Source organism: Papilio polytes, unplaced genomic scaffold, assembly GCF_000836215.1.
Source record: "Papilio polytes unplaced genomic scaffold, Ppol_1.0 DF824024.1, whole genome shotgun sequence".
NCBI classification, from domain to species: Eukaryota; Metazoa; Arthropoda; class Insecta; order Lepidoptera; family Papilionidae; genus Papilio; species Papilio polytes.
Window position 1 is genome coordinate 1,472,046 of NW_013525180.1, and position 25,214 is coordinate 1,497,259.

Here is a 25,214-nt window from a genome sequence, read left to right on the forward strand (position 1 = left end):
ATTAGACGCCTTACGACGTGTGTGTTCGTATACTAAACATGGTTTGTTTTGCTTCATGTATAACAATGGATTGTATCAATAAACTACTTCATAGAGTAATTTAATCCTTAGACTGAAAATAACCTAAACTTACCTAGCTTGTGGTTCAATTTTAAAATGAACCATACTTTATTCGAATGTTCGCATCGTTGTTTTATGTTTTGCTTGGTTTTTGCAGTTTTATTTGATTATTCAAATCAGTTTGTTTTTTTGAGAACCATAGAAGCAGTTGGATTTCCATACTATAAGTTGTTAATGAGTCTAGGCGATTGTAAGGGTAACAAATATGTTTATAAATATTATTTATATAGAGTTGGATTGTTTGTTAATTTTACTAAACTTTTTGTTAACTTTTGTAGAATATATTTTGTATTTTGAAAGAAAAGTGTGGTCGCCACTTCGTTTAAATAGGGTTTTTGATATTTACTACAAGAGTTATGATTGTAAGTATATTAAGATTTCTACTTTAGACAATTTAAAACACAAAGGAATAGATAATCTTTTTACTATAAAAATTCTTCCCTAATTTCTTGTTCGCATTATTTCGTGTAAGAAATAATGACCTGTAATTTAAAAAAAAAAACTCTAACCTGACGTTCAGACACCCATCGCTACAAATGGACAGGATGTACAGCATGGTATCTTATGCTTATTCCATTTTCGCCATTTTGGCGCTGCCTGTCGATGTTGGTTCCAGAGGTTATATCCGAATTAATAATAGAGATGGAAAGCAAAAGTTATTTCCAAGCAACAGCCTATTCATTTATAGAGATCAGTGCGTATAGTGCAGGCGTATACCAGGCACAGTTGTAAAATTAAGAGAACTATTATTTTTCAGCCGATATCACAGTGTCTCGAGTAGAACTAAGGGTTATATGCAACGATACAGGAATACAAGCTTTGTCGAAGAATGGCGTCGGTTCGAAAGAATTTTCTGCAACATTATTTCTACCGACAAATCTGGCAACTACTTTTTCAACATTAACTATATTTAGTTGCAGTAAAAAATCGATTGAAAATCGTACAAAAGTTAAAGAATTCAATTTGTTGCCATTTTATATGAAGCCTGTGTCAACTGATGATGAATCAGATTCAGAAGATCCATAGAGTAAAAAAAATAGAAGCTGGCTTACATGTATGTATCTTACCTTGATGAAAAGAAAAAAAAACACAAAATTTATCATTGGCTATAGACGATGTTTTCAATCTTCCTTTAATATGAATTTCTTTGTTTGTTTTATATATGTTTCTTATTATTTATGTGTATTAAATTTCTGATACACTTAATTAAAAACATTTTATTATTTAGTCGTCAAGTTCTCAGCTTTGAATGTTACATTTTATTAAATCTTTGAGTTCTAGATTGTTTGAGTTAGTTCTAGACTTTGAAGTTAAGTATCCCTCAAGGAAATCACGAGAGTTGTAACAACACTAAATTAAAACATTCAGTGGCAACACGACTTGTGAGTTCGTAACGTAAAAAAATATACATTTGCTATATAGTATGATTGAACATAATAAAGTAACCAAAGTTTATTAAGATAAATAAATATTCTTAAACCATAAGTTTTTTTTTTATTTTAGACCTTTAAGAAGATTATAAAAAGATTAAACTCACAAACTTTATTATTGCACGACCTCTAAACAACAGCCATCGTAAAGTTTAGAAAGAGCAAAGTTAAAACGTTAATACTACACTTAAAAGTTTTAAATTAATTTCACTCGCTCGTAATGGCTATTTTGTTTTTCATTACTTTGGGACAAGCTGCGTTAGTGGCAAAATAATTCGATTATATTAAAAAATAGATCTTCCAGTGTTCCAGCACTGGAAGCTGGCATAGTTAAGTAACTTAAATAACTAAAAAACTGATTAAACAACAAAATGTATATTTTGGAATTCTCATTCAATTAAAGTTTTCACTCTCGAAATATTATTACGAAATACGTATCAAATGTACGTTATATTTTACCAAAGAATGGAATTAGGAATGATTTTGTTGAGTGGAATCTCATTTAAACGTATTAAATTCAATAACTTTTACTTTTTCTATGTATTTTAAATAAAACGCAAAGGTCGTAATTTGGTTTCATCCATAAATAATATTTTCTATTGTCCCTATTAACGTAACTGTTTAGTTTCGAAAGCCCTTAAACGTTTTCAACGTGTAAAACTTTCGCTTAGCCTGCGGGCTTTTGAGCAATTAGGGATTAATTTACGTAATCGTGTTAGGCGTTCATTCAACACCATTTGAAATTTTAATGGTTTTTAGAATATTAATTTTAGATGTTGATTCATTTCTTACGTTATTTTTGCTATTAGTTATTGTTAAAAATAATACCAAATGCATTTTTTTTACTCACGCTGTCGGAAAAACTCAAACTTAGTTATATGTTAAATGGAGTTATGTTATACGATATTTGTGCTTGAAAATTTAAATCAATAAAAATTAAGTCGATTTAGCATTCTCATAAAGTTATTAGCTCTTGCCCGTGACTTTGTCCGCGAGGAGTTTTAATATTTAAAACTTATGTTCGCTACTTTTTTTAACCTTTACTAGATAAATATGAAGGAAGCCTAAAACACCTTTTTTAGTATTTACTTAGTAGTAGTCTACGTAGTAACAAAAATATCTATTCAATATTCTAATTTTCTTTGCCGAATAGTTAGTTTAGCACTCTTATAAAGTTATTTGACGAATTAAACATTAGGAAATAAGTTCAAAGAGTAAGGAAAGTTTCAATTTAATTAAAATCTACAATCAATATAATGACTGTAAGGATAGAACGTAGTGTGCGCCTGCGCTGATTCCGTCCCATGTTTCGGTGACAATTTGCTCGACGTATGTCGGTGGGACGAGAAACCCGTATTCATATCCTGGGAGCTCCAAAGTGTAAGTAAGTGGGATGCCGACAGCACGAGTCCAGTCTCTAGATGTCCCAGTGGTGTAGTACAGCACGTTAGCAGCATTACCGACAATGTATCTGTCAGCTTTCTCGAGTGCCATCTCGTCGATAGCAGTTGCCATACGCACACCAGCTACGTGGAGACTTAGAGCGTTCGATGGCAGGGATCCTGTATAACATGAAAAGTGTAAAATAAAATTGTATTTTGAGACAAAAGACGGTGGCGGTCAGTACAACCATCATTCTATTGTCTTCAGAAAATTGGCAATTTGTTACTGAAGGAAAAATTCAATGCAGAAATACTTAATTATTTCTTTGAGTTGATCTTTCCTAAATTGCAATTATTATACGAGCAAGATTGACCTGTTTTTTTGTTGAAAATAGTTGTAAACGATTTTTTAAGTAATATATTGAAACTTCAGATTGCATACCGTTGTTACCCCAAGCATACAAGAACATGTTTCCGAAACTGTGTACGGAAATGTACATGGCGGCGCGGTCTAGATTCTGTAAGACCACGTCTCTGATGACGCGGATCTCAGGTTCGGAGAAAGGTGCAGGTCCTTCGTAGATGATGGAGCAAGGATTAGCACTGGCCGCGCTGGTGCCGAAGTAATGGTCGAAGTTGCGGTTGCCGTCAACTCCGGGACATTCATCGCTGCCTTCGTGCGCTTTGGAACGAGTTTTACGCCACATACGGTCCTTAACAAAAATGGGCGAAACAATTTTAATTAAAAAATAAATCAAACCTTCTTTAACAAAAAATAAAAGTAAATTAATATGTTTTAATGATTATTAAATAGGTTTTATTTGAATTAATGTTGTTTATGAAATATTATGAGTCTTTAATAAAACATTACACTCACTAACAAGTTTCGTATCTCCGAAAATCACGATTTGCAAGTTTACTCACGAAATTTCTGTCGTTAAAGCAGTATATCATTACCGTTGATCGTGAATTTTCATTGCCATAATACATGTACAAAAACATATTGACATCTCTCTTATTTTCATTAATTAAACAGAGACAACGAGTAACAGGTGTTGCTAGTTTGTATTAGTTAATCAGTCACGTAAAGAATAGGCAATTTTGTGAGTAATATTTAAGGTCATATGATGTAATTGGCCTTTCTCTTGACTCATAAAGGAGTAATGAATAGTTTCAAAATAAGTACCTTTAGGCGCCTAAGATCTATGCCTTAGTAAAAACAAATAATAGTCAACATTAACATGACTAGATGTTGGACCCAATTATCAAGAAGTTATTTAATGGTTTGGTCTAGTAACTAACTAATAACTTGATATTACTTACCGTGGTAATAGAGTATTCATAGCCGTCAGGATTCGCCATTGGTATTATCACCCAATCCAATCTCTCCGTCAAGTTGTTGTCAACAACATCGACGACAAGCTGATGAATGATGTACAGAGCCACTGGGGCTGTGACCCATTCACGAGCGTGCACACCAGCGTCGATTATGATGACTGGCTTCCTCAGGTCCTCGAAGCGAGATGTCGAGATCCTCACGTATTTGATCTGACGACCTTCGTAGCTAAGAGCCGCGTTTATAACCGTCACTTTGTCAGGGAACTCCTCACCTAATTGGTCGATGTAGTTGTTGATCTAAGGGGAAATAACGGGAAGCATAAATAATGCTTCTATTTGTATTATGTAGCTAGAGTATGAAACAATAATGTTATACCTCTTCCGAGTTGTAATATGAGTCCCAACTGATCGATTTGCCACTTCGTTTTGCCGCATATTTCCTTTGTTTGATCATAGCTTCTTCGTTGCGAAGAATACTGAAGTAATCATAGAGTTTTAACATTTATTACACGTTTAGAGAGTACTTCATGCATTGCGTTGGAAAAAGTACACGAATAAAGTAAATATCGTACGAGGTCTAATTTTAGTTCCTTTCCCTTTCCATTTTCTTAACAGGAAAGGATGGGAAGGAAAATGGATTTGACGGAGGAGACGCAACGGAAGGGAAAACGTCCTCTTTATGTGCATCTCCTCCTCCGTCAATTAAGGGTAGGCAACGCATCTGCAATTGCGGATGTTTATGGACAGCGGTCGCTTTCCATTTCGGTGGATTCAACCGCTTGCTCGTTTGCCACCTTATATTATAAAAAAACTGAAAGTTTAAAGTCATCGTAACTTACTCGGCCAGGTTATCAATAACTTTAGTGTAAGTCATTTCTTTGGTATTGAAGTACTGCAGCCATTTCTGCTTCTCTTCCGGTGCAAGTCTGACCAAAGCTTCCAGATTGCCGGTGGTAGAACGGGCGGCGGGCGTCGCCGAGATGATGTCGAGGTGCGCCTCTAACGCACCGATCTCATGGCTCGGTCCCGACACGCGGTACAACTGATGCCTAAGAATATTGTAAACACAAACAATATAGACAAGAAAACAATTAAGGCAAACTTTCGTTTGGTTAGAGAAAAATATTTCATCCCGATCTGTCGTATCAAACCATGGATGATACAAAACTAATTTGTTCAAGACATTTGGTCGTAGAGATCTTGCAAATAGCCTTGGGCGGGGTTTAACCTTCTGATTCATAGATCTGATTTAATATTCTGTTTTTTGAAAAGTATGAAATAAATCATATTCCATAGGTAAAGATATGGCGAAGCGGAAATTATCCAACTAACTTCGTCTCAGTACTACAGTACCTAGAGCTATTAAGTCTTGTAGTTAACAAACGCCCGCAGAAATGGTCCTCGCAAGGAGTTGTAGGAGTTATGGAGTAGCGTTGTATAATTTATATTCAATTTGCCTTCATAACTAATATTAAACTTGGTCAGGCGTTGTGTTAACTACATGTGCAGCGGGAACACTAGATCTGGATGCTCTTGGCATTGTACCAAGTTTTAGCGTTAACTTTGCTCAATTAATGTTCTTAACTAACCAATTTAATATCTAAAACATTAATTCACATAATAGTATTTAGATTAATATTAAGAAGTTCCAAGTTCCTTCAAGAAGATAATCCTGATTCTTTATGATTCCTTGTGGGTTTTCTAACAAAAATTCTTTTGGTCAATGAAGATCAATTAAAAATTTGTTTTAACCAATGCAATTATTTATGTTTTGACATGTAACTAGTTACTGGTTGATTGTCGCGTGAAAGTTTTTAATAGAAGTTCACAATAGTTTAGTTTTAGGTGCCAATAAATCTTTGTTATAGGTAGGTATACATAACTAGTGTTGACCTTTTAATTTCTAATCGAAAATAAGTCTTATCTAGAAATTACCTTAATATCAAACAATAAAAATTATACAACTCTGTATTGATTAGGTTAATCTTTTTTTATTGTATTTCGTTAGGTTTATAAATTGTAGTTAACATATTTAACAAAATAATTTCATATCCTTAAAAAAATACCGTGCAATTTTATTGGGGGAATCCCGAATTATTTTTCATATAATTCCGTAAAAATGTTTACATGTACGTGATAGCTATATTAAATATCTTTATTATAAAACGAAACATGCATTATCAAGTAGGCTTTATATTCTTACACATGCATGTGAGGTATCCGTTGAGGAAAATTGGTCGAAACTGATTTACAAAAGGAAATTTATTCCGGAAGACCTCGTTAGTTGTCGGGTAAACAATATTAGTATTGCTTACTAAAAGCCCTTAGCAGGGTCAAGGCGGATACATGTCTCGTTAGTTTCGTGACTCTATAAGTTTGTATCTGATACTAAAATGAACTATAAAGAGACGGTGTTACTAATAACACCGTCTAAACAAAAATTATGTCGCGTGGTTAGCGTGGTATGGACATGTTATGCGAAGACGATGGGGACATAAACCAGAAAGTGTTAAGATTGAATGTGGTTGGTTACAAAGGTAGAGGTAGACCGAAGAAAGTATAGATGGATTGTGTGATAGAGGATGATGAAGGAGTGGATTCAGATATGACGGCTGATAGTGATGTATGGAAGAGCAGCACCTACTGTGCCGACCCTCCGTAAGGGATAAGGGCAAGTGGATGATGATGTTATTGTACTTCCCAAGACTTGTAATGTAACCATTAAATTTGATTAAATTAAAACTTTAAACTGCTATGGTTATGTAATATTTTGCGTTTTTGATTCCAGCTTACTTTATGGTTTTTATTTTAAAAAACAAAAGAGTTGTCACAATGTTTGAATCTTAGACTTAGGATAGATCTATCAGGGCACCAATAAAGGGTCGTATTTGTGGTAATTATCTTATATATTTTCCATTATTCGCTTCTCTAGGGGGATAGGTGCCCCACCCTAATCCTACCATGACCAACAATTTAAAAAAAATAGAGAAGAGTGCATAAGATAAAATTAGTAACTTACCCTTCATATTTCTCATGTTTACCATGGACAAAAGCCACGGCCAGTAGCAGGACACACAGCACCGATCTCGCCATCTTACTTTGCACTGACCCTAATCTGCTACCGTATTTACTTTTAATTCCTGTCGATAAGCGATATTTATTATATCTTTATTGCACTTTAATCTGCTATTGGAAATGATAAAGTGGATAAACTCAGCTTTGATGTATCGCTCCATGGTTATTTGTTACTACAGTTAGTAACATTTGATAAATTCTTCTCTTCTTGTTTCTATGCTAAGGTCCCGTAAGATTAAGATTGTTCTGAATGTAATGCGGAGTGAAGATGGCTTTAAAGGTAGACGGGAGTTATAAAAGGAATAAGTTGCCGGCATCAGTGTTCCCGTCCATAACGTGGGTGGCTTCCTTATAGAGTAGAGTTAATTCTTAGACCACATCTTCAGCTAACTTAGGTAGGATTCTGAAGCACTGGTTTATTTATGATTGAAAAAATTGTATAAATTGATGGTGTAAGTGTTAGTACGGCTGAGACAGATGTATGGAAGAGCATTGCGGACGTGGTCAGGGTGATGGTTAAATATATGAAGGTTTAAGACTTGTTTTAAAAGTATTGTGATCTCTGTTTTTGTGATTTAATTACAGTCAAAATGTCTTTATACAAAATTTTCGACAGTGGAAAGCGACAGTAATATAAAGTCGTGTTTCTCGTCTCACATTGCACGCATCACGCAGTCAGTCAAAGCTTATTTTCACTGTAGTACTGAATGATTGATATTTCAATTGTTATCAACTAAAACATTCCAAGGCCACATATTTAAATATTTTCACTACACGATTTTTTAAAATTTAATCTCATCTCATTTGTTTACATTGTCACAAATAGAGATCTATCTTTATCTAAATTCTGGGCCATTCTTTTAAACATCTATACTATTATAATAAAGAATAATATACACACTTTTTTGTGGCCTAAGATGTCAGCTAGCAAAAGACCTACACTTACGTCACGCTTTAGGCTATATATTTTCACGCGATTAAACTTAGGTGGTTAAATATTTTGGATAAAATTCCTAATGTGGGAAAGAGACCATAAGTTGTTGCCAACATCAAGAAAGCAAGATTGCTAAGGTTTGTCGTGTCATTTTGACATTTGCTATTCATAATTTGATAAATGTAAACAATAAAATAAAATTTTCATAATTTCATGCGGATGAAGTCGCACGGGAACAGCTAGTCAGTAATATTAGTAAACTGTGTTATAAAATTGTTAAAAAATGTTTACTTTAAAACCAATATATAATTTTATTATTACGTTTTATTACCGTATTGTTAGATAATAATAATTGTGATAGGATAATCAAGTACACATAAAAATTACGTAAACTAAAAACATAAGCAACAAAAGTTTAGTGTACCATTTTTATTTCTGTTGTAAATTTTGACTTTAAGTTATATTTTATTTCTGGATGTTAATGGTAATGAATGTACTTATGACGTTGTATGACGTCATTCCCTTTTACATTAGGAGGGCATTACGTTTTACGAAGAGAGAACGTCAAGACGAGTAATAATCGTTATTATTAATAATGTAAACAACCGAAAATGTTACTCTTATTGCAGTAAAACATCGTCTGCTAAAATACTTATCTTATTTACAATATACTTGAAGCTCATAAACAATAATTTGCACGAAATTAGCACGTTTTTACTGAAATTGTGAAAACCTTAGAACAGCCACTTATTTTTAATTTTTTTTTGCCTCTGAATCGAATCCTATTGCTAAGCTATGAATATACGAATGTACATCATGATGAAAATGTATTGTTATTTACTCCAAGTAAATAAATCAACATTTAACGAATAATTTTTTGTTAAATAAAAATAAAAAATCCTTAAATATGTTTATTTATAAAATAAAAGTCGATTAAGATCAAATTAATAATATGATTTAATTTGTTAATGATAGTGAAGAGGTTACACATAATTATGGAAATAGGTAATTTTTTTTATCGTATTTCGTTAACTAAATTAAGAAATATTTCTACAGTATCATTCTCATGTTCCAAATAAATTTGTAGTAAATTTTCCACAGCGTCCTTTTAAAACCTGAATGTCTCCAAGCATAAATTATTGGATCACATACACTGTTACTTACGCCCAAAATATAAAGTGGTCCTAATGTTAATACTTCTAAAGGTATGCAATCGTAACCGTTCTTGGTAATATCGCATTTTACATATATTATTATTGCAATATAATAAGGTGTCCAAGTGCCTACAAAACAGAGTAAAATGAGAAATACTGTTTTGACAGCTTTAATTTTACTGGGATGGTTGTTGACCGCCCTTGCCTTTAGTTGACCGGTCATTTTTAAAAACTTGTTTTTATTTTTTATACCAGCGAGATTTTTCTCGAGATTCTCACCAGCCAGTACGTGCGTTTCATTAGGGTTGTCAGTTATTTCTGTGACAGTTTGTGACGATATTGTTATAGTTATTGTTGATGTTTCTTGAACGGGAGAATTTATATGTTCATCGTATTTATATGCCTTGTTTATGTACGATATTGTATGACTCTCTTGGAACTCTCTGATTCTGTCCACAGTTTGTACGGCGCTGCGTAATATCATCATGTACAATACGCAAACGATGATGATAACTGACAATGCCATTAGTGATACGATAATCAGGAGCGGTGGCGGGAAGACAGCGATGTACCAACATCTGTAGCCTCTGAAGGTGCTGCCAGTCCAGCCCATAGCTGGCAAGCTGGCTACAAACAGACCTGGAAATTACGTCATAATTGAATTTTAGTCTCGTCTTTTAAATAAAGACTTAATCATTCCGTATTTCTTTTCTTTGTATCTTTAATCTGCTTTGTTTTTTTTCTTTTTACATTTGCAATAAATTGTTTACAATGCCTACAGACATAGCTTTTAAAGCAAAAAAGGTAAGAGGAAAATTCGAAATTTGTATTAATAAATATGTGTAAAATGCTAATAACTAACTTTAGTTTTTTGAAAAGTTAAGCATCATTTTTCATTTGTTTAAAAACAATCTTGCAAAAAATACATACCTTTTCTCATATTATTAGATACAAACATAAAGACTGAAAGAAAAATTTGTTAAATTAAATAGCTTTTTAATTACTTTTAAGACAATTCGTGTGCACTGTTAGAAAACTCGTGCAAAAATAAAAAATTTTGGCCACATTTTATTACCTATCTTGCATTGTACACAATAAAAACATTTATCTAAATATTATGTCATCTGAAAAATAGTTACATATAATGTGCATTTCGTGCTATGTATATTAGGTCTTGACGATATATGTCATGTAGATGAGACATAAATTGTACAGTAATTTTGATCCACTTCACCTTGTTTACTTGGCGTAGAAACACACTGCCTAATAGACATTCTACACATGTAAATTGTTGTAGCTACTGGTACTAAATTTAAATATATTACTTAACATAAAAAGCGTTTACATTAATCAGAGGTAAGGGTTTTTGAATATACTCTTAATGTATTTCTGGAAATATGTCTTGACACTTTGTTGGAATCCTTTATGCCACCATGCGTAAATCAAAGGATTTAATATATTATTGCAAAAAGCAATAACTGCTAGCGGGCCTCGCAACAATATTCTCATGTCTAGGCACTTAGGATTTGTCAATTTTTCCTCGCAGAATACGTAGAAAATAGCCGTTATAAAAAACGGTATCCATGTCATTATGAAGCTGCCCGTTGTTAGCATCACTATTAACACTGCCCTCAATCTATTGGGCTCTTTCATCTTCTCTTTGTAACGGGTTGTGCAATTCGCTATTGCTTTGGCAATTTTATGAGGCGATTGCCTTATATCAGCTATCGAATCATTTATAATCGTCGAAGTACTTATAGTGAGGAAACTGGTATCAGACACACGTTTGTTTGATGTTTTCGAGTAAGTCGTGCCATTTAAATTGCCTATTTGATCGTTGCTAAGGTTTTCGATGCTTTTTGATTTGTCTTTTTGTGTTTTTAATTCTTTTTTACATCCATCAGCAGTATCAAATGAAGCACTCCTTTTAATTTTAGTTACACTTAGTTTTCTAGGAACTTTCACTGATTGTGTTGCTTTGTAATTGCCGTGTCCGCGGTAAGCTCGAATTTCTGTAGCGTCGTTGGATGATTTGATTCTTACAGTTTTTAACGTTTTATTAATTTGTTTAGCATTCTTAAGAGCTTTGAAAAGGATGATGGTATATAATACTGCTACTAATATGATTGGTATTATGCTTAAAAGTGAATTTATTAATATCAGAATACTAGGAAAGAGTGCTACATAGGTGCACTTAATATCTAAGTGGTCTTCGTTCACGAGACCGGTGATGGGCATGAATCCAAGGGTTAGACCTGTGAAGCAATACGTGCAGTGAGGTGCTTTGTTACAAACACGAAGCATGTTAGACATTGAACGTTAAAAACTAAGCAATAAAGCTCAAACTCATTTTATCACTTACCGATCATCCAAATACACATTATGATTATCCTCACTTTAGTGGTGTTGCACCATCTTTGGTAATATAATCCGTGTAGTATGTAGATATATCTATCCACGGCGATCATGCCGACGCTGAATATTGACACCATGGCTGGACAAACCAGCATACCTACAAAATGCCACTTCATTTATTTACATAGCTAGCTGTTACTCCCGAATTCATACGCGTGAAATTATAAAACAATAATAAATAAAGCCTGATTGTTACTCACTGATAACGTAGCCTTTTAATGGTGAAAGAATTTTTGAATTTGACCTAGTAGTTTTTGAGTTATTTCATTTTTAAAAGTTATTTTTGACTTACCAATTTGGAATATGCATAGCGTGTTTGAACTTGTGGTGGTTTCAACGCTGACACCGAAAATGATAGAGATCCCGATGATTGTGTCGGCGAGTGACACATTTCCGAGTAAAAGATATGTACTTTTTGGTTGTTGACCTAAAACACGTAAGAAAACATAATTAGTCAAGCATACCTAGGCTGTTTAGACCAACAATTCTCTAAATGATCTTGGTAGATGGCGGCATCACCGAAACAAGTACAATTTTGAAAATGATCTATCGAACAACTGATACGTGTTTGGGCAAATTCCAGTGTCTCTGTAGAGCATGTATGGAATGTGAAGAAATCAGTTAAGAACATTTAAAATAGTTTCCAATGAGAGGTTTTAACCAAGTTACTAACCAAGACATTCTTTTAGCAGCTTGTATTTGTTTTGTTAGTTATTTATAAAGTAAATTGTGTAATCACTCTGAGTGTGTAAGTACAAGTGAGTTTGTGTGGATTACATATTCCATTAGCGATTTGAAGTGTGTGAACAAACAAAATCCTCATTATTCATACGGAATAATGTCTGCATGTGTGAGATTTTCTTGAATATGTATTCTTGATAATATCAGTTATTAAATCACCAAAGTAAAATATTTCTCGACGTGCTATGAAAGTAAAAGTTAAATAAAGTTGTAGATTATTATCGTAGTTCTCCAAATTGATATAAACTGCAAGAAATTAGATTCTAATCCGTTAAAGAGTATTGACAAGAATATTTTTTTGCAGTATCTACTAATACAATACAAAAAAAAAATACGTTAAAATAACCAAATACATCTCATTCGTTTATATTGGATTCATCCTCATCATCTTCCTCCTTATCCTACTTCCGTAAGGTTGGCGCAATAGGTTTTTGTCCTTCACACAACTCTATCTCATCTCACGTCATCTCAGTCATCACTCCCTTTTTGACCATGTTACCTTTCATACAATCCATCCATCTCCTTCTAGGTCTACCTCTACCGTTGTCCCCTTTCACACTCATATGTATCTACTCATTCATTGATATCGCATTATGTTTAGAAATAAAATTGAATGTTACAACTTTTATAATACTATATGGTGTTTTGTTTTGTTCAAATGTTTATGGTTTTGGCGTGTACGTGAGCCAAATGTTCACATTGGATCGGTTATGTGAGCCATTAACTATGTAGCTATGCTGAAAACGTTATGGCATGCCTGTCATTTAGTTGGTCACGAGAACACGCATATTACCTTACATAGTAGGTATGTGCAACAAAAACTCGACAAGATGTTATTTATTCAGTTATATATGTACACTTTTAACTTTATTAGTTTAAGATGTACTCGCCACTAAGGGATACATAGATATCACGTACTTCTATTTAGCTAGACCATGGCATACTTTCCTTGCTTTGTCTACTTATAGAATACTAGCTGTTGGTCGCGACTTCGCCCGCGTGAAGTTAAAAAATAATAAAAAAGTTTATAGCCTATGTTTCACGCAGATAAATGATCTTTCTAACGGTGAAAGTTTTTTTTAAATCGGCCCAGTAGTTTTTGAATTATCTCAATACATACAAAAATACAAATCTTTTCTCTTTATAATCTAGATGTCGAAATAGTTACCTCATCAACCTGCCTTTGTCTCGGAGAGTTGGCACAGTATTTCTTCCATACATCTGTCAGGCGTTATATCTGAATTTCCCTTCTTACGCATATCCTGTATCACACAATCTATATTCTTTTTCAGTCTTCCTCCAACATTCCATCCACATTTAATCTTACGTAAAAGATACATTCTAGTCAAGTTAAATATCTTTAGAAAAGTACTTTTTTATGTTAAATTATAAATAAATCGTTAAATGTGTTAATTTTTAAGAATGTCAACGATGATTTCACATAGACTTTCCGGATTTCCATTAAGTTCTTTTTAGAATTTGCTAATAAATCTTTATCAATGGATTGTAAAAAACACACTTGTTTGCACGTTTCACATTAATAGCGTAATAAATTATAGTAAAAAAATGTGTTACAATCGTTGCCCAATAGAAGTCCAAATTATAATACAGCCTTCATGATTACATCACTAGCATTATATTTTTTAGTTTATCTTTCATTTCCTTCTTTGTGGTAAGACAACTGTTGACCCGATTAATGACCCAAAAAAGTTTTTAACCTGTAAAAACCTACAGGGTTTAAGTGTTCCCGCTAGTTGTTTAATAAAACACTTCGATTACTTTATCGAGGAGAATGCAATCAAAGCATAGTTATTAGTTTTACGAACAGTTTCCTGACTTATCTGTTATAGTTAGGGATACAACACTAGTGATGACCTCTCATCAGATTTCCTGATAAAACCTACATTACGTGAAAGAGCACAATTTTTAAACATGTTGTAACCGGGGTGCCTAATTACCGACGACGAGAGATTTTATATAAGAAACCAGAAATATGTATTATCTTCCTATTTTTGTTTTTAAAAGTGATTTTTTGTTTAATTCTTTTAATAGAATAAGATTCATTATTATATAACATAGTAAAACCATTCAATATTTTATTTAATAACTAAGTTACAAGTTGTATGGATAAATAGAATTGATTTGACGTCGTAACTTTCAGTTTATTTAAAAAATCTTTATGTTTTGTCTAAATATTATTGTAGTTTAGTTTAATCCTTAATTAACACATTTATTTTCCATAGAATAATAACATTTATGTAAAATATTTTATTTTTGTAAATTAAATCATTAATTGCATTAGTAATATCGATTTTGATAGGCGTACACAAGATTTATTTTATGACAATTATGAATGAACTACTGTTGTTGTTTGTTTTTTTTTTACCTTTTTTAATGATAAGACCACTGGAGATGACCACAGTCAGGTTGCTGAGGAATATCACAGCACCAAACACATAAGCGATAGATTTATAAGCACTGAGTTGTTCACGCTCCTTGGTTCTGTACGCCTCGTACAAATCAAACAGATGTGTTTGCGTCACTTCACTATGATTAGTATAATTAGAGATGTCATCACTTAAAAAATCCGTCACAAGTTTTGTCAAAGCGTAATCCGAATGATTGTAACTCATTTTAGTCACTGTCATAAAAGTAAAATTAAACAATATTTGAATAAATTATTAAAATAATACGCGCGTCTCATGTGGCGCATGTCAATATCGGTTCTCAGTTAAGAATGAGATGATGCCAAACATTGCGCTTGAGGATAATGGTAAATGACAGAGTTTTGTTTATTATAATGAGGTGATTTACATTTTTATAGTTCCTCGGATAGTTACTGGAGAAAACACGCGCGGCATTGTAGATTAAATCTTGTTTATTTTATTATTCTTTAGAAAATGATTACAGCTTAATTGTTTACTATCAGATTTTAATAGTTATTCAAGGTATTAGCGATCATTGAGACATTTTATGTTAGGGGAAAAACAATGTTGCTATGGGCAACGTGTATTCATCAAGAAATCGAGAAAGACCTAAGACTACTATTACTAAGTACCTGTAAATTGAGCATAAGTAGTCCTAAGACTAGGACTACTAATTTGATTAAATATGTGACAGTAATCTTTCGATCGCGAAAATTGTTGTTTGTTCTTACTTTTGAGAATTAAGTTTTTTTTACCTCTTTCTGACATAAAAGATGACTTGCATATTTCAATCTAAAAATCATTAATTAAGCAAAAACATAAAAAACCTTTATGAAAATGATAAATTATATGAATATAACACTTGACACGAACTCGCAATATTGTAAGTACGTTAAATGACCATCAATAAACCTGACAAGTTTTATATTTACGTGAGTAATATTAAATTTTTGTATGAATTAATCAAGTGTTGATTGATGAGTGTTTTAATAGAAAGGCTTATAATTAAATCAGTTTAATTAAAGCGACCTCATCGAGCGTTTAAAGGGTAACCGGTCCAATGCTTTAAGTATTTTTTTTTTATTAATTTAAAGACATCCCCTTCAATATAACGTGCGGGTGAAGTCGTTAGTATGTACTATGTACTTCATATTTTAATATCATTATTCCAATGTTTTGTGATTTTTTACTATATTGAATCCAGGTAGGAAAAGTGTACTAGTTAGCATTAATTTACCTTCTCCAAATAACAAGATAGACTATTCAAATTATAACATCACCAGCATCTAAATTTGTCTTTAATGAATATAAATTGTTAAGTCAAGTATTTGACATTATTAAGAAGCATGTAATATTTAGTAAGTTTTTAATTTTTGTAGTCAAGTTGAATTACATTGGGTATCTTTTGCGTAGCTGGTAATGGATGGATTCATTTGGCAGAATTTAAGACAGCACTTTAGTATTCCAGTAATAAAATGGCGATGGACGAAAAATAAAACCATAAATGTATTAGTGTAACTCGTAATAGAGTTACAAAGGCTAATCGCAATAAACTTTAGCGTTTGTATCATTACTTTACTATAAATAGAGAGTATTCAAAAACTTATAACTAAACTTAATAAGATAAAATATATATAGGCAAATATAAAAATGATAACTGTAAAAATAGTTTTGTATATCGGAACGCAAAAACCTTCCTTTTCTTCTATCATCTGTCAAGTCTAGTTGACAGTGATGTCAGTTTATGATAGGTTATGTTTATATTAGAAAATAAAGATTTAAAATAACTTAGCATAATTAAATAATTTCTTAAACTAATACAGCAATATCATCATAATGCTAGGTTTATCGGTTTTAAAACAATTTTCCAGGTAATTTTTTGAAGATGTACAAACGTAACCTATATTATAAATATTATTTAACAATTTTTTACCAATATTTTTAGATTGTCGTTGTCCACACCTATAGCAGTAGCTATAAATCGAAATATTTTCACCGCACCTGCGTTACAATTTAGAATAACAGATCAATTATGGTAAGATATTTACGATTATTAAGTATGAAGAAACCATACAGATACTGAGAATTTTTATTAACTTTCTTAGTGCCGAGCCTTTAAAGAAGAAGAAGAAAATGGATCCTGCTATTATAAAAGCTCGTGAAGATAGGCGTCGTAAGAAATTAGAAAAACAAATCCGACGTTTAGAAAAGAATGCTAGGCAATTGAAGCCTATTGAGGAATTGGAGATACCTTTAAATGTTATGGATCATATTGGGTAAATCATATTATTTATTTGCTATAGGAAAAAAAAATTCATACATTAATGTACCAATGTTATAGCTGTCTCCATTAAAAATGTTTTTATATGTAAACAAGTTCGCAAAAGTAATGTAACAATATTATTTTAGAAAGCGGAAAAGACCTGAAGTGAAACTGAGTGATCAGGAAGTAGAAGCTCGAGCATTATTACAAAAAGAATGGAGCCGATACAAACGTGTGGAGTACATATCAACTGTTGCACAAATAGACAGAATAATGGCTGCACAAAAACGTGCATTAGATATGCTCTATGAGGAGTCCGAAGATTTGTATAATGAAGCTGTTATGGTAAGTTCATTATTCAAATATTTGAATATACAGTAGATCCTCGATAAGTTAAAGTCCAGGGGAAACACAAAATATTTTGAGTTGTTTTTTTTTTATAACATAAGGTGGCAAACGAGCAAGCGGCCACCTGAAACCGCCAAAATGGCGAAGCGACCGCTGCCCATAGACATCCGCAATTGCAGATGTGTTGCCTACCCTTATACGACGGAGGAGGAGACGCACATAAAGAGGATATTTCCCCTTCCTATGCATCTCCTCCACCGTCAAATCCACTTCCTCTTCCCAACCTCTCCTTAAAAGAAAAGGGTGGTAAAGAGAAAGGGACTTCAATTAGGCCTCTGGCTCCACACTCATCAGACGAAACACGGAATTGCTTCCATTTCACGCCTGTCTTCTGTGTGGTCGTGGTATTACACTGGGTGTGCCGGCCCTGCAGTGCTAAGATGTTAAAGCGGGCACTACCACTACCATTTTAAGTTGTACAGGTTTTAAGTTATCAAGGATATATGTTATAGAGGTTTTGGGCTCTGGTGAGAAGAGAACATATTGTTTTTAAAAATTTTAGAGGTTTTTATGTTTCCGAGCTTTGAATATATAGGAAATTGTACAAGCCAGTTGCTTTGTATCATATAACTAATCACAAATATCAAATACATGTGTTACTGATACATTAATATCAATTTCTATTAATAAAAAAATGTTTTTACTAAGGATTATTTCCTTGTCACTAATACAGATGGCACACCACATTTTCATTCAATGTTTTGTCCATATTTCTCCACTCTGTTCTTAACCAAGTCCCCTTCCAGTATTTCATTCATGTTTCTATGCCTATATTCTTTTTGCTTTTTTACTTAGGCTAAATAAATAACTATTTAAAGCCTCCTTATAAATAGATTTAACAATTATATTGCTCATTACGTTTTCTGTTGCTAAATATGTTTAAATGTTCAGCTACAATTGTTTTCAATTACTGATGTGCCTCATGTATGTTGTTAATGTCCCAACATATTTTGCATAATTGATTTTATGCTATGCATTATAAATGTCAATTAGTAATATTTGAATTAATAGTTTGGTCATAGTATATATATTATAGCTGTTATAAAAGTTCATCAATATAATTAAAGTTTATAAATGACTAGCTGTTGTTCGCGACTTCGCCTGCTTTAAATTAAAAAATATAGCCTATGTTAATGACTTATAATGTAGCTTTATAATGGTGAAAGAATTTTTGAAATCGGACCAGTCGTTTTTTAGTTATTTCAATAATACAAGAATACAAATCTTTCCTCTTTATTATTAGTATAGGTATCTTTCAAATTTACCTAAAAAGTTTAAAACTGGTCAGTAGGGCCAGTTTTCAAGATGAACTTTAAAAAAAATCTAGTAAATAAGATTTAAGATTTACTATTCTCTAATATTAATATGCTTCGTCCGATTATAATTTTTTTGTATAAATTAGACAGTGTAACTGCATTTTATTTTGTTCACAGCCGGACCTCAAATTGATTCCATACAGTATAAAAGGTCCTGTTGCAACTCCAGCCATCAAGAATTACGACTCCCCCGATGGAGAATACATAGATGTTTCTAAAAAGTGGATTAACTAATTTTTGTTTGTTAAGTAGGTTTTATTAGATTGTTCATAAATAAAGAATACATTTAAAAGAATTATTTATACTTTTGTGTAGTAAGAAAAAAATCCTGAACCTGTTAAACTTATAAAATGATTTTTTTATGCGGTGCAATAGTTATGTGAATGAAGTGTTTTAGTCAATTTTATATTAAGCTGAACATGTATTAATGCTTATCATTTTATAAGTAATCCTAAAGTTACTCGACAGGTAAATTGAATTTTCACGCTTTATTGGCAATGAAAATACTTTCCAAGTAAACATTACGATTTGTTGAACTTAAGTTATTATCAATGCAGTTTACTTGTATATTAAATTTGAAACTCTTCGGGAAAGATGAAAATTATATTGGTATTATTTACTTGAAAGTAAGTATTCTGGATTTAATCTACTGGAATCCTTATTCTATTTTTAATACGTTTCTTTGTTCTTTCAGTGTGCATATTGTTAATTATTGCACAAGTATTAATTTATATTAATATTATAAACGTAATGACGTCACATTTAGACGAAGTAATGTACGTAAATAATCCAATAGAAGCTGGATTACCCGGTCACTGGGTACCTTTGAGCGTTATCAAAAGGGTTTTAGAAATGCGTGCATCCGCAGTTAATTACCGGACAACACCACGTAAAGTTAAATTAAAACATTTGACAATACCTTTATCACACTTTAAGACGAGAAAACATAAAGCTAAAAGTAAACATAATTTGATAACTATATCACAAGACACTAATTCGCCAAATGATAGCGAGTTAACTGGAAAAAGCACAAAAATCGAACCAGAAATTTTAAATAACATTGAGACAAAAACTAAAGGACTAGAAGATACAATAACAGAAAGAGCAATAACAACTAATGAAAACATAGATCCTAATGCCTTACCTAGTTCATTAAGTTCTGTAACAACTGATTTTAACAATAGAGATACTGGTTCAACAACCTTACGTGCTACGACTGTACCAACGACCAGACCATCCACAAAGGGAACTATTGAAGTTATCGAAGTCACCAATCAATTAGATAACCTAACAACCGCAGCTAAAACTACATGCACTTCATTAGTTTTATCAACAACTACATCCACGCCTGTACCACTTAAAAGTTCAACCAACGAAGTTTCTTCAACATTGGAAACATCGACTGCAAACACAACTACGACTTCTGAACCAATTACAACCACTATTCCAAATATACCAGATACTACTAAATCGACTACAGGCACTATTGCAACTATAAAAGATACAACTAAACCGACTACCGGCACTACTGCAACTATAAAAGATACAACTAAACTGACTATAGGCACTACTGCAACTATAAAAGATACAACTAAAGTAACTACAGGCACTACTGCAACTGTACCAGATACTTCTGAATCGGTTACAAGCACTACCACGATTGTAACAATATCTGAATCAACAACTACAACTTTAATTATGACATCCACACAATCCACAGTAATAACTACAGAAGATTCATCAGAACGATCTGATACTGGGAATCCGTTTTATTAAATTTTACTACTTATATTATTGTTTCTTTCTATGAGAACGGTTCCTTTTTCAAACGCGGCGTTTTCGTATGCTATACAAAAAAAGGTAATCTTGTAAATAATAATAATAATAAGGCCCGATTCAAAAGGCGGTTATTTTAGAAACCGCACGAATAGTGAGGAGGTTCCTGTCTCTGCAGCCCTGACCACTGGTTGCTTGAGTCATCGGATTCCGCAGCCGGTGGTGCTCTATTTTTTATATAATATAATTTATTTTAATTTTTGTATTCTTGTAAAATGTATTATATAGAGAGTAAGAAATAAAGATATATGAAGGAATAATAATAATAATAATAATAATACTACACACACACACATGTCCCGTTTACTGTTAATGCTATTGGGCACCTATTCCATCTTCATTTTTCATCCTCTCGTCATAAAAGAGAAAAAACAAAAGACCAATTTTATACAATTAAGTATCCTCATACATGTTTAATATAAGACAGTTAACAAAGTTAGGATTTTGTAGTTAGTAATTAAATGTAAGAAAATCTTTTGTTACTTTGGGACAAATGAAAAGGATTACGTTTTTAATGTTTTAATAATTAAAATTGAAAAAGTAGTTTATTAATAATCAAAATAATGATTAACACATGGAGTTAAAAATCACATAAATGAAATGGCTTTATTACTAAATGTAATAAATATCATTTCCTTGACTTAATATTAGTTTTTCCATAATTTCCGCAATAGTATCCCAACTTTTGACACATCTGGCAAAGATCCCTTTTATGTTCCTGATTGTCACTCGATTTTGCAAAATCTGAAGGGCGCAATTCTCTCTGAAATTAGTAAATAACAAAAGAATGTATATTTAACAACTCTTACATTTTTTACATTAACAAGATGTACATAAATCAAACATCACGGTAGAATGTCTTAACCTCAACAAAAACACAAAATAAAACTGTTCATGTCATGGTTATATTGTACCATCAAAACACTTATAGTGGTCAATAGTAGTCCTGTATATAATAGTTCCAAATTGCATCCAAATTCAAGCAGCAATGTCCTTTCAAAGTTCGTATTCATAATCCCGGTAAGTACTTGAACGTATTTCACCTGATTGAAGGGGTAAACGGGCTTCTTACACCGGTTGCAGAGATTGTAGGTATTAGCCCAGCTAAGTCTGCTGGTCCAGGACCGTCCACATGCAGTACATTTATATTCTCCAAATAAAGCTTTCGGTTTTACTACTGGCACCTGGTAGAAAAAAACAACTTAACAAACTATTCTTAATAATCAAACATAAATAAAAAAATGAAACAGTATTTTTATATTTTTATGTGCCAAATAATGACTTTATTGCAAACTAAAACAATCAAACTATAATTTCGACGTCTTAAAACTTACCCTGCAATTATACGGCGCCTGCGCAGAAATCCGGACACTTGAATAATTTTGTCGTCTTTCATAACGCTCGGGTTCGGACTACAATAATAAATTAAGGACGGTATTAGAAAACACAAATGTTTTTAATAATAAAATTAACCTAATATGGAGAAAAACTTACCTCGTTAGACCAAAAGCAACCCATTTTATAATTGAAAGTTAACAAAATCAAAGTTACATTTAGATGTTTTCTTAATGAGAATCAAAACCTTGTAAAGTTATTGTCGCAAATGTAGCATCACCTTATTAAACTCTGTACAGAGTCTGTATGGCTCTTAACTACGTATTTATAATTTGATCCAAGTTGTCAGTGTAAACATTTTTATATACATAATATAAGAGAATTGCTGATTGTAGTAGTACATATTCTGCAGAGTTAAAAAGGGACATCACTGTACAATAAAGAAAATGTTGCCATAGAAATATAAAATGTTTTACTTGCAAATATTTTTATGGTTACAAATATTGCCTGTAATTTTTTGCAATTATCGGTGAAATGTTGTTATAAAACACTTTTTTATCTAATAATTTTAATTACTTATTTAATAACACAACAAAGTTAAACTTACTTCTACTTATCTTTCACTGTTATTTCCCACCATATTTATAGTCTCATTTTATCTGTGACATGATAGTGTTGCCATTTTGATTGTAACAATTGTAACTAATCATTAAATTCTTATTTTGTCTGGTAGGATTAATTTCCAAGAAATCGCATTAATAAAATACATTATGACGTTATTAAAATTGAATCAAATTTTGTTTATGCAAAACTTTAAAATTTAAAAGGTTAACATTGTGTCAACCTTATTTTTAAGTTACGGATATTCGATCCGATCGACATAAATTACTACAGTTAAAGGGAACGTAACTGCAATAAAATATATTTTAGGCGTGTGGGTATGCTTTTAAAGGATTTCAGAGTCGGAATATATATCATGGGAAAGGGATTGAATACGTTTACGGAATGCTTAAGTTATTAGTTACACATATAACTCCTGTACATATTATTATGTAGCATAATTAAAACAGTGGTGTTGAGTTTTATTTTTGATTTTATTTTAATAAGTCACTTATCTATTTATGGCGAATACATAATTTGTAAACATTCGCCGAGTGACAACAGTATCAACACTTAAGAAAAGGTAAGTAGACCGTTCTTATATTTAACGAATTGTCAATAGTAAAAACATTTTATTGAAGCTTAATATTTGGGACAATTAGATCCTTTGCGATCCGTCTTATAGAAAGTTGTTCAATAAAGGTACCAAAATGTTCCAGGCCCTAGGATGTATACAGACCAAAGGACAATGTCTTGCTTGACCGCTGATAACCGTCGTAAGTCCACTGTTTATTAAAACGTTATTCATCTACTAGCTTCCGCCCGCGACTCCTTTCGGGTGGAATTAAAAAAAGCAAAAGTGAGTAGCCTATGTGGTCTTCCAGACTATCCTCTACGTCTTTGCCTAATTTCATCGAGATCCGTTCAGTCGTTTAGGCTGCAAACTCTAACAAACATTCATCCATCCATCTAAACTTTTCTGTAAAATCTTATACGAGTTAAGCTACAAGTCAAATTTTAATCTATACTTCTATACTATTATAATAAAGCGTAAAAACACATTACTTCGTGCCGTAAGATGTCAGCAATCACATAATTTTGAATAATTCTTTCTTATAACTACATACACCGACACGCTTTAGGCTATATATTTTCTCGCTATTAAACTTAGGTGTTAAATTAATTGGAAAAAAACCTTAATGTGGGAAAGGGACCACAAACTAAAAGCTGCCAACATTACGGACGCAACGTTATTATGGTAACGATAATTTTGACATTTGCAATTTGAATTTTTATAATGAAATGCGGATGAAGCCGCGCGGGAAAAGCGAGTCTTTAATAAAAGGCAAAGTTTTGATGCGGGCGTGTCGACGCTGGCTACCGGGGAGATTGAAGGTTTACTTTGTAGTTTGCTGTTGATTCTTGATCACTTTAAACTAATTCCATCTTACTAATATTATAAATTGGCCAGTTTGAATGGATGTTCGTTAGAAAAAAACTCCAGAAGCTGGATGGATTTATATCGAAGTGGCTACCTGAAGAACAAAATATCAAAATTAGTAATTAGAAAGTATAACATAGGTTACTGTTTTTTTTTTAAATTCTTCGCGGAACAAATCTTGGGCAAAAGCTAGTTATGATTTAAAAGTTAAGTGGTTTTACGAAGATTAAATACTGCTACCTATTTTCGCTCGTGTATCAATAAATATGAGTACATAAAGCGTTATGCTTGAAATGTACTTTTTGACTAAAGAAGTTTGTGAAAATCCTTATATCTTTGTTAACTTACGTGTACTGTCTAATTTAGACTTATCTTTGAAGGGTAAAGTCATTTATATCCTTAGAAGAAGAAATGTTCTTTGCAACGAACAAGTTGCGGGTTAGTGCTCAACCGTCTGGAAGTATCCGAGAGCCTTTATTATTTTGCGCTAACTGGAGAGCGCGATGGGAGCGGTTAACTTTAAACGTGGGTTTACACGGTAGAAACATCTATACAGAAACGTACTGTTATCTCAGTTTCAACAAATGGAATGAAAAGGATGGATATATGGTTTGTGGGATTGTTTTGGCCGTGGAAATTCACGGTAACTTTATCTATTGGACTACACGTCATTGAGGCGGGGACAGTTATGTTCGTTCGTGCGTTAATAGGTGTATTTCAGTTGATAAATTTAGTATTATATGCTATTAGTTTTTATTAAATTTGGCAATTAAATTATTTAACGTCACAAGGCTCTTTAGCTGTCGCTATGAAGTGTTGAAAGGGGGTATAAGATAGATCGTTGGAAGGTTCTATTTACATAAAAACGCTGCTAAATAATGCTGTACTAGTACTAACTTTTGCCTAGGACAACTTTGAATAAAAAAAAAACTTGCCTGTGCGTTCTTCCATACTATATTTTATGTTTGTACCTCATCGTGATCTATTAAGAATTAAAAGA

At 32.4% G+C, this 25,214-nt stretch overlaps 6 protein-coding genes across 6 annotated transcripts; 3 read left to right on the plus strand and 3 right to left on the minus strand.

Moving 5' to 3' along the window:
• The first annotated feature begins 232 nt into the window (after window positions 1–232).
• LOC106101026 lies at window positions 233–1,193 on the plus strand. Its single transcript, XM_013280093.1, has 3 exons — window positions 233–316; window positions 399–482; window positions 878–1,193. The coding sequence occupies exons 1-3, from the start codon at window positions 295–297 to the stop codon at window positions 1,144–1,146; spliced, it is 375 nt and encodes a 124-aa protein (XP_013135547.1). The 5' UTR covers window positions 233–294; the 3' UTR covers window positions 1,147–1,193.
• Window positions 1,194–2,798: 1,605 nt separating this feature from the next.
• LOC106100928 (carboxypeptidase B-like) lies at window positions 2,799–7,426 on the minus strand. The gene is made up of 6 exons (XM_013279993.1): window positions 7,290–7,426; window positions 5,110–5,319; window positions 4,647–4,746; window positions 4,256–4,567; window positions 3,375–3,645; window positions 2,799–3,112 (listed from the first exon to the last, which is right to left on the minus strand). The coding sequence occupies exons 1-6, from the start codon at window positions 7,361–7,363 to the stop codon at window positions 2,799–2,801; spliced, it is 1,281 nt and encodes a 426-aa protein (XP_013135447.1). The 5' UTR covers window positions 7,364–7,426.
• A 3,241-nt stretch (window positions 7,427–10,667) lies between these two features.
• On the minus strand, window positions 10,668–15,511 carry LOC106101007 (glucose-dependent insulinotropic receptor-like). Its single transcript, XM_013280076.1, has 4 exons — window positions 14,976–15,511; window positions 12,141–12,275; window positions 11,796–11,945; window positions 10,668–11,688 (listed from the first exon to the last, which is right to left on the minus strand). The coding sequence occupies exons 1-4, from the start codon at window positions 15,235–15,237 to the stop codon at window positions 10,784–10,786; spliced, it is 1,452 nt and encodes a 483-aa protein (XP_013135530.1). The 5' UTR covers window positions 15,238–15,511; the 3' UTR covers window positions 10,668–10,783.
• Window positions 15,512–16,709: 1,198 nt separating this feature from the next.
• Window positions 16,710–19,297, plus strand: LOC106100991 (39S ribosomal protein L40, mitochondrial). Its single transcript, XM_013280056.1, has 5 exons — window positions 16,710–16,886; window positions 16,961–17,050; window positions 17,121–17,291; window positions 17,425–17,623; window positions 19,120–19,297. Exons 1-5 carry the CDS (start codon window positions 16,852–16,854, stop codon window positions 19,234–19,236), a joined length of 612 nt encoding a protein of 203 aa, XP_013135510.1. The 5' UTR covers window positions 16,710–16,851; the 3' UTR covers window positions 19,237–19,297.
• Window positions 19,298–19,752: 455 nt separating this feature from the next.
• On the plus strand, window positions 19,753–20,778 carry LOC106100929 (uncharacterized protein PB18E9.04c-like). Its single transcript, XM_013279994.1, has one exon. The coding sequence runs from the start codon at window positions 19,753–19,755 to the stop codon at window positions 20,776–20,778; it is 1,026 nt and encodes a 341-aa protein (XP_013135448.1).
• Window positions 20,779–21,419: 641 nt separating this feature from the next.
• On the minus strand, window positions 21,420–22,463 carry LOC106101015 (zinc finger CCHC domain-containing protein 24-like). Its single transcript, XM_013280084.1, has 4 exons — window positions 22,333–22,463; window positions 22,173–22,250; window positions 21,882–22,022; window positions 21,420–21,601 (listed from the first exon to the last, which is right to left on the minus strand). Exons 1-4 carry the CDS (start codon window positions 22,354–22,356, stop codon window positions 21,467–21,469), a joined length of 378 nt encoding a protein of 125 aa, XP_013135538.1. The 5' UTR covers window positions 22,357–22,463; the 3' UTR covers window positions 21,420–21,466.
• Window positions 22,464–25,214: the final 2,751 nt, after the last annotated feature.